At 40.1% G+C, this 10,035-nt stretch overlaps 1 protein-coding gene across 1 annotated transcript in view; it reads left to right on the top strand.

The window, feature by feature from the left end:
- Positions 457-10,035, top strand: part of LOC107627451 — a 12,379-nt gene continuing 2,800 nt past the window's right edge. Inside the window, exon 1 of the mRNA XM_016330283.1 lies at positions 457-1,593. Coding sequence (XP_016185769.1) covers positions 457-1,593 — 1,137 coding nt within the window. The remainder of the gene's footprint in view (positions 1,594-10,035) is intronic.

Genomic DNA, 10,035 nt, shown 5'->3' with positions numbered 1-10,035 from the left:
TGAGTAGAATCACTAAGGAGAATGGACTTTAGGAGCTTCACCCTCAATCAAATTGGATTCGCACTAACCCTGGGGTTCAGATCTGGAGGAGCACTGGTGACCTCTCAAGAAAGGGGTTGATCACATACAGCCTGCCATAGAAGAAATCATTCACAGTTGGAGGAGACAGTAAGTCCGGAATTATACAGAAGAACAAAGCATCTCTGAAGCCTTAACCATCTTCTTATCAATGCTTTCACCATCAATTGAGTAACATTTTCTTTATTTTACTTTTATGCACTTTAAACAACCAACCAACTTTTCTATCCGCCTGACTAAGATCTACAAGATAACCATAGCTTGCTTCAAATCACAATCCTCGTGGGATCGACCCTGACTCACTCAGGAATTACTTGGATGACCCAGTGCACTTGTTGGTTCAGTTGTGCGAAGTTTAATTCCACGCACCACCCATCCATGGCTGATCTACCTCCCCCAACACCCTCTGAACTCCTTCAGATGGTAACTGAGCTGCAACAAACAAAACAACGTATGGTGGAGGAAAATCAAAGGATGGCGAATCAGATCGCCGAGTTAACTAATGTTCGGATTGAAAACAATGGTGATCGTAATGAACGAGTGGAGAAGGAAGAGCGCGAATCTGATCCAACACACGTTTTCGAAACTGCTCGCAACGAAGAAGCTCGGCCTTTGCCAGAAAATGAAGAAATTAAGCCTGATAACTCTATGGATCCATTCACGACTGGTATTATGAATTTTCAAAAACCCAGGAGGTTCACTTTGCCAACAACCTTAACCCCTTATGATGGGTTAGGAGACACGAAGAAGCACATCAAAAAGTTTAGATCTATAATGATAGTAAACGGTGCATCCGATCCTATTTTATGCCGTTGTTTTCCTACCTTTTTAGACGGTCCTGCACTTGATTGGTTTTGTTCTTTGACTATAGATTCTATTTCTCGTTTTCAGGAACTAGCAAAGCATTTTGAAGATCACTTTGGTGCCTCCTCTATCTACCTACACGATTCTGACTATCTGAACACAATCAAACAAGGTCAGAATGAAAGTCTAAAGGATTACGTTATTCGTTTCACAAAGGTGGCCATGAGCATACCAGATCTTTATCCTGAGGTGCATCTGCACGCCATCAAAAGTGGACTCCAACCAGAAAAATTTCAAGAGGCAATTGTGGTTGCCAAACCAAAGTCCCTTGCGGAGTTCTGTGAAAAGGCTAAAGGTCAGATGGACATCGAGGAGCTCCGACAAGCTCGGAAAGCAGACGAACCCCAATATAACAAAGACAAGGATAAAGCTAGAGATAGCAAGAAAACTTTTAAACTAACCCCTCGCTATGATTCATATACTCAGTTCAACATGAAGAGGGACGACATCATCAAGAAGATTCTCGATTCCAAGCTGATCAAACCTCCCCTAAAGGCCGGTAGCTATCCGGACGCAAAGAACACAGACAAATCCAAATACTACACTTTTCACCAAAAGTATGGACACACCACCGATGAGTGTGTGATTGTAAAAGATCTATTAGAACGCCTAGCTCGGGAAGGCCATCTAGATAAATACATCAGCGGGAGTGTATAGAAGCGCGGCACATCCTTGGCCGATCACACCTCCACAGGACAACATTCACGAGACAAAGAAAAAACCCCTCATAGTTACCCTGATCAATCACGAAGAATTATTAACTGTATTTCTGGAGGTTTTATAAGAGGAAGAACAACAAACTCGGCTCAGAAGCATACACACTGAGCTATGTTTTTGGTAGAGGGGACTATGAATGATGCCCACACACCTCAGCATTTTTCACAAATGACGTTTCAAGCCTCTGAGTTCAATACAAGCACCACAAATCTGGATGATGCCGTCGTGATTTCCATCCAGCTAGGGGACCTTTTGGGATGGAAAGTGCTGCTAGATCCTAGAAGCAGTACCGACGTTCTTTTCTATTCTACATTCCAGAAAATAAAGCTGAGCAACAATATACTCCAACCTTCCACTGGAGACTTAGTCGGATTCTCTGGTGAACGAGTCTTGATTTTGGAATTTGTGTGGTTACAAACCGCACTAGGTGAGCCTCCCTTATCTAAAACTTCAGATGTTCAAAAACCATATAATTTAATAATTGGCCAACTGATGAGCGGATAATTTATACGCTTTTTGGCATTGTTTTTAGGTAGTTTTTAGTATATTTTAGTTAGTTTTTATTATATTTTTATTAGTTTTTAAATAAAAATCACATTTCAGGACTTTACTATGAGTTTGTGTATTTTTTTGTGATTTCAAGTATTTTCTGGCTGAAATTGAGGGACTTGAGCAAAAATCTGATTCAGAGGCTGAAAAAGGACTGCAGATGTTGTGGGATTCTGACCTCCCTGCACTCGAAGTGGATTTTCTGGAGCTACAGAAGCCCAATTGGTGCGCTCTCAATTGTTTTGGAAAGTAGCCATCCTGGGCTTTCCAGCAATATATAATAGTCTATACTTTGTCCGAGATTTGATGGCCCAAACTGGCGTTCCAAGTCAGCATAAAAATTCTGGCGTCAAAACACCAGAACTGGCATAAAAGCTGGAGTTAAACGTCCAAACTGGCACCAAAGCTGGCGTTTAACTCCAAGAAAAGTCTCTACATGTGAAAGCTTCAATGCTCAGCCCAAGCACACACCAAGTGGGTCCGGAAGAAGATTTCTGCATTAATTACTTATTTCTGTAACCCTAGGCTACTAGTTTTCTATAAATAGGACCTTTTGCTATTGTATTTTCATACTTTCATATACTTTTTCATCTTTGGAACTTATATGTTCATGTTTGGGGGCTGGCCTCACGGCCATGCCTAGACCCTTTTGTTCTTATGTATTTTCAACGGTGGAGTTTCTACACACCATAGATTAAGGTGTGGAACTCTGCTGTTCTTCATGAATTAATGCAAAGTACTACTGTTTTCTATTCAATTCACGCCTACTTCTTCTCTAAGATATACACTCGTTCTTCAACTTGATGAATGTGATGATCCGTGAAACTCATCATCATTCTCACCTATGAACGCGTGCCTGACAACCACTTCCGTTCTACATGTAAACAAGCTTGAATGTGTATCTCTTGGGTTTCTAATCTAAGATTAGAACCTTCGTGGTATAGGCTAGAATTATTGGCGGCCATTCTTGAGATCCGAAAAGTCTAAACCTTGTCTATGGTATTGCGAGTAGGATCTGGGAAGGGATGACTATGACGAGCTTCAAACTCGCGAGTGTTGGGCGTAGTGACAGACGCAAAAAGATCAATGGATCCTATTCCAACATGATCGAGAACCGATAGATGATTAGCCGTGCGGTGACAACGCATTTGGACCATTTTCACTGAGAGGACGGGAAGTATCCATTGACAACGGTGATGCCCAACATACAGCTTGCCATGGAAAGGAGTATGAATGATTGGATGAAAGCAATAGGAAAGCAGAGGTTCAGAAGGAACAAAGTATCTCCATACGCTTTTCTGAAATCCCACCAATGAATTACATAAATATCTCTATCCTATTATATATTTTATTCATCTTTTAATTATCAATTCTCCATAACCATTTGAATCCTCCTGACTGAGATTTACAAGATGACAATAGCTTGCTTCAAGCCGATAATCTCTGTGGAATCGACCCTTACTCACGTAAGGTTTATTACTTGGACGACCCAGTACACTTGCTGGTTAGTTGTGCGGAGTTGTGAAAAAAGTTGAGATTACAATTGTGCGTACCAAGTTGTTGGCACCATTGATGATCACAATTTCGTGCACCAAGTTTTTGGCGCCGTTGCCGGGGATTGTTCGAGTTTGGACAACTGACGGTTCATCTTGTTGCTTAGATTAGGTAACTTTATTTTATTTTTATTTTTCAGAATTTTTAAGAATGAATTCTAGAGTTTCAGATGATGTTTTTATCATCACAAAAGCTGATTGATTCTCATCAATTTGGCTGTTGTATGTAATGTCCTGCTGAAGCTTGGCTAGCCATGTCTAATCTTTTTAGACTGAAGGTTTAGAGTATTAAAAATTTTGAATTTCTTTATTTCCTGTTTCCAAATAATTTTCAAAAAAATTACAAAAAAATTTATAAAACCATAAAAACCAAAAATAATTTATGTTTCTTGTTTGAGTCTAGTGTCTACTTTTAAGTTTGGTGTCCTGCATATTTTCCTGCAATTTTCGAATATATGCTTTATGTTCTTCATTAATCTTCAAGTTATTCTTGATGATTTTATTGGGTCTGATCTTTAAATTCTCTTGTTTTGTGTGTTTTGTTGTTTCTCATATGCATCCTCAATTTGTTAGTATCTCTAATATAAAAATTTTTAAGTTTGGTGTCTTGCATGCATTGTTTATTTGATCTTAGTTTTTCCATGATTAGTTTCATTTTGTTGTTTCTCATCATTAAAAATTCAAAAAAAAATTTTCAAAATTGTATCTTTTCAAGTCAATAATACAGAGAATTGAAGATTCAGAACATGCAGCAGAGAAATTACAGAGAAAAAGCTGGGCATTCAAACGCCTAGTGAGGAAGGAAAACTGGTGCTTAAACGCCAGCCAGGGTACCTGGCTGGGCGTTAAACGCCAGAATGGATACCATTCTGGGCGTTTAACGCCAGGATGGCACAAGAGGAAAGATTTTGTTTTTAATTCAAATCTTTTCCAAATTTTCATAATTTTCCAAAATCAAATCTTTTTCAAATCATATCTTTTCAATCATATCTTTTCAAAATCAAATCCTCTCCATTTTTTTTACTATTTTCGAAAATCCTTGCTACAATTAATGATTTAATTCAAAATTTTCAAGTTGTTACTTGCCTATTAAGAAAGGATCAAATTTTAAATTCTAGAATAATGTCTTTTAATTTCTTGTTAGTCAAGTAATCAACTTTAATTTTAAAAATTTCTTTTTTTAAATTGATTTTCAATCATATCTTCTCAATCATATCTTCTCAATCACATCTTTTTCAAAATAATTTTCAATCATATCTTTTTTTTCTGATTTCAAAATCTTTTTCAAAATCACTTAACTACTTTCTCAATTTTAGTTTTCGAAAATCATCAACCAAATTTTGAAAATTTCTTTTAATTAAAAACATTTTTTTTCAAAAACTCTTCCCCCTTTCTCACATCCTTCTATTTAAAGGACTAACACTCCTCCTCAATGTGCAATTCGAACTCTTTCCTTCTTTATATGTTCTAATTCTTCTCTATCTATCTCATCCTTCTATTCTTATTTTCCTCTGACATCTCAAGGAATATCTATACTATGACATAGAGGATTCCATACTTTTTTCTTCTCTCTGTCATATGAACAGGAGTAAGGACAAAGGCATTGTTGTTGAAGCTGATCCTGAACCTGAAAGGACCTTGAAGAGAAAGCTAAGAGAAGCTAAAGCACAACTCCCTGTAGAGGACCTAACAGAAATTTTCAAACAAGAAGAAGCCATGGCAGCCGAAAACAACAACAATGCCAACAATGCAAGGAAGGTGCTTGGTGACTTTACTGCACCTACTCCCGACTTCTATGGGAGAAGCATCTCAATTCCTGCCGTTGGGGCAAACAACTTTGAGCTTAAGCCTCAATTAGTTTCTCTAATACAACAGAATTGCAAGTTTCATGGACTTCCATTGGAAGATCCTCATCAGTTCTTAGCTGAATTTTTGCAAATCTGTGACACTGTCAAGACCAATGGGGTTGATCCCAAGGTCTACAGGCTTATGCTTTTTCCCTTTGATGTAAGAGACAGAGCTAGAATATGGTTGGATTCACAACCTAAGGAAAGCCTGAACTCTTGGGAAAAGCTGGTCAGTGCTTTTCTGTCCAAATTCTTTCCACCTCAAAAACTGAGTAAGCTTAGAGTGGAAGTCCAGACCTTCAGATAGAAGGAAGGTGAATCCCTCTATGAAGCTTGGGAAAGATACAAACAATTGATCAGAAGGTGTCCTTCTGACATGCTTTCAGAATGGAGCATCATAGGTATCTTCTATGATGGTCTGTCTGAACTGTCCAAGATGTCATTGGACAGCTCTGCTGGAGGATCTCTTCATCTGAAGAAGACGCCTGCAGAAGCTCAGGAACTCATTGAGATGGTTACAAATAACCAATTTATGTACACTTCTGAAAGGAACCCTGTGAATAATGGGACAAATCAGAAGAAAGGAGTTCTTGAGATTGATACTCTGAATGCCATATTGGCTCAGAAGAAAATATTGACTCAACAAGTCAATATGATTTCTCAGAGTCTGTCTGGAATGCAAGCAGCAACAGGTAGTACCAAAGAAGCTTCATCTGAAGAAGAAGCTTATGATCCTGAGAACCCAGCAATGGAAGAGGTGAATTACATGGGAGAACCCTATGGAAACACCTATAATCCTTCATGGAGAAATCATCCAAATCTCTCATGGAAGGACCAACAGAGGCCTCAACAAGGCTTCAACAATAGTAATGGTGGAAGAAATAGGTTTAGCAATAGCAAGCCTTTTTCCATCATCTTCTCAGCAACAGACAGAGAATTCTAAGCAGAGCCACTCTGACTTAGCAACCATAGTCTCTGATCTAATTAAGACCACTCAAAGTTTCATGACTGAAACAAGGTCCTCCATTAGAAATTTAGAGGCACAAGTGGGTCAGCTGAGTAAGAGAATTACGGAACTCCCTCCCAGTACTCTCCCAAGCAATACAGAAGAGAACCCAAAGAGAGAATGCAAGGCCATAAACACATCCCACATGGCCGAATGTATAGAGGAGGGAAAGGCAGTGATTTCCACTGAGGAAGACCTCAATGGATGTCCACTGGCCTCCAAAGAGTTCCCTAATGAGGAACCATGGGAATCTGAGGCTCATACAAAGACCATAGAGATTCCATTAAACTTACTTCTGCCATTCATGAGCTCTAATGAGTATTCTTCCTCTGAAGAGGATGAAGATGTTACTGAAGAGCAAGTTGCTAAGTACCTTTGAGCAATCATGAAGCTAAATGCCAAGTTATTTAATAATGAGACTTGGGAGGATGAACCCCCTTGCTCACCAAAGAACTGGATGACTTGACTAGGCAGGTATTACCTCAGAAGAGACAGGATCCTGGAAAGTTCTCAATACCTTGTACCATAGGCACCATGACCTTTGAGAAGGCTCTGTGTGACCTTGGGTCAAGTATAAACCTCATGCCACTCTCTGTGATGGAGAAACTATGGATCCTTGAGGTATAAGCTGCAAGAATCTCACTAGAGATGGCAGACAATTCAAGGAAATAGGCTTATGGACTTGTAGAGGATGTCTTTGTAAGGGTTGAAGGCCACTACATCCCTGCTAATTTCATAACCCTAGACACTGGAAAGTGTATGGATGAATCCATCATCTGGCAAACCCTTCCTAGCCACAGCAAAAGCTGTGATTGATGTTGACAGAGGAGAATTGGTCCTTCAAGTGAATGAGGACTCCCTTGTGTTTAAAGCTCAAGGATCTCCCTCTGTAACCATGGAGAGGAAGCATGAAAAGCTTCTCTCAATGCAGAGTCAAATAGAGCCCCCACATTCAAACTCTAAGTTTGGTGTTGGAAGGCCATCATCATGCTCTGAGTATCTGTGAGGCTCCATGAGAGCCCACTGTCAAGCTATTGACATTAAAGAAGCGCTTGTTGGGAGGCAACCCAATTTTATTTAATCATATCTATTTATTTTCTATTGTTATTTTATATTTTCTGTAGGTTGATGATCATGTGAAGTCACAAAAACAACTGAAAAAGAAAAAACAGAATGAAAAATAGTATTAAAAACAACACACCCTGGAGGAGAAGCTTAATGGTGTTTAAACGCCACTAAGGGTAGCAGAATGGGCGTTAAACGCCAGAAATGGGCACCAGACTGGCGTTTAACGCCAGAAAGGGGCACATAGCTGGTGTTTAACGCCAGAAAAGGGCACAGAGCTGGCGTTTAAATGCCAGAAAGGGGAGAAAAGCTGACGTTAAATGCCATAAATGGGCGGTAACCTGGCGTTTAACGCTAGGATTGGCAATCAAGGGGGCGTTTACACGCCACATGGTGCAGGGATGAGAAATCCTTGACACCTCAGGATCTATGGACCCCACAGGATCCCCACCTACCTCATCTCTCTCTCTTCTTCACACCTTCCCATAACACCCTTCTCCAAATACCATTCACCAATTACCTCAATACCTCTTCCCCAAAAACCCCTCACCTATCAAATCCTACCCTCTTCTCCATAATCTCTTCACCAATCCACATCCATCCATCATAAAACCCCACCTACCTCACCATTCAAAATCAAACCACTTTCCCTCCAAAACCCACTCATACATGGCCAAACCCTACCCCTCTCTCCACTTCTATATAAACCCATCTTCACTCCTTCATTTTCACACATCATACACACTACTTATCCCCCTTGGCCGAACTACTAAGCCCCCTCCATCTCCTCTATTTCCTCCTCTTCTACTCTTTTCTTTCTTCTTTTGCTCGAGGACGAGCAAACCTTCTAAGTTTGGTGTGGTAAAAGTGTTGCTTTTTATTTTTTCATAACCATTTATGGCACCAAAGGCCGGAGAAACCTCTAGAAAGAGGAAAGGAAAGGCAAAAGCTTCCACCTCCGAGTCATGGGAGATGGAGAGATTCATCTCAAGGGTGCATCAAGACCACTTCTATGAAGTTGTGGCCAAGAAGAAGGTGATCCCCGAGGTCTCTTTCAAGCTCAAAAAGGGTGAGTATTCGGAGATCCAACATGAGATTCGAAGAAGAGGTTGGGAAATTCTCACCAATCCCATTCAACAAGTCAGAATCTTAATGGTTCAAGAGTTCTATGCCAATGCATGGATCACCAAGAACCATGATCAAAGTGTGAACCCAGACCCAAGGAATTAGCTCACAATGGTTCGGGGGAAATACTTAGATTTCAGTCCGAAAAATGTAAGGTTGGCATTCAACTTGCCCATGATGCAAGGAGATGCACGCCCCTACACTAGAAGGGTCAACTTTGATCAAAGGTTGGACCAAGTCCTCATAGACATTTGTGAAGAGGGCACTCAATGGAAGAGAGATTCAAGAGGGAAGCCAGTTCAACTAAGAAGGCATGACCTCAAGCCCATGGCTAGGGGATGGTTGGAGTTCATCCAACGCTTAATCATTCCTACTAGCAACCGGTCTGAAGTTACTATAGAACGGGCTATCATGATCCATAGCATCATGATTGGAGAGAAAGTAGAAGTTCATGAGGTTATATCCCTAGAACTCTACAAGGTGGCGGACAAGTAGTTACTATAGACCGGGCTATCATGATCCATAGCATCATGATTAGGGAGGAAGTAGAAGCTTATGAAGTTATATCCCAAGAACTCTACAAGGTGGCGGACAGGTCCTCTACTGTAGCAAGATTAGCCTTCCCTCATCTCATTTGTTACCTCTGCAATTCAGCTGGAATTGACATAGAGGAAGACATCCTCATTGATGAGGACAAGCCCATCACTAAGAAAAGGATGGAGCAAACAAGAGAGTCCACTCATGGACAAGAGCATGAGGAAATTCCTCATCATGAAATCCCTGAGATGCATCAAGGGATGCATTTTTCTCCACAAAACTATTGGGAGAAAATCAACACATCCCTAGGAGAATTAAGTTCCAACATGGGACAACTAAGGGTGGAGCACCAACAGCATTCCATCCTCCTCCATGAAATTAGAGAAGACCAAAGAGTCATGAGGGAGGAGCAACAAAGGCAAGGAAGAGACATTGAGGAGCTCAAGGACTCCATAAGATCTTCAAGAGGAAGAACAAGCCGCCATCACTAAGGTAGACCCGTTCTTTAATTTCCTTGTTCTTATTTTTCTGTTTTTCGAAAATTATGCTTTATGTTTTATTTATGTTTGTGTCTTTATTACATGATCATTAGTGTCTTAGTGTCTATGCCTTAAAGCTATGAATGTCCTATGAATCCATCACCTTCCTTAAATGAAAAATATTTTCTGAAAAAGAAAAAGAAGTACATGAATTT

Source organism: Arachis ipaensis, chromosome B02, assembly GCF_000816755.2.
Source record: "Arachis ipaensis cultivar K30076 chromosome B02, Araip1.1, whole genome shotgun sequence".
In the NCBI taxonomy this organism is placed as follows: Eukaryota; Viridiplantae; Streptophyta; class Magnoliopsida; order Fabales; family Fabaceae; genus Arachis; species Arachis ipaensis.
The sequence above is the reverse complement of the archived record's forward strand: the minus strand, read 5'-3'. Positions and strand labels throughout refer to the sequence as shown.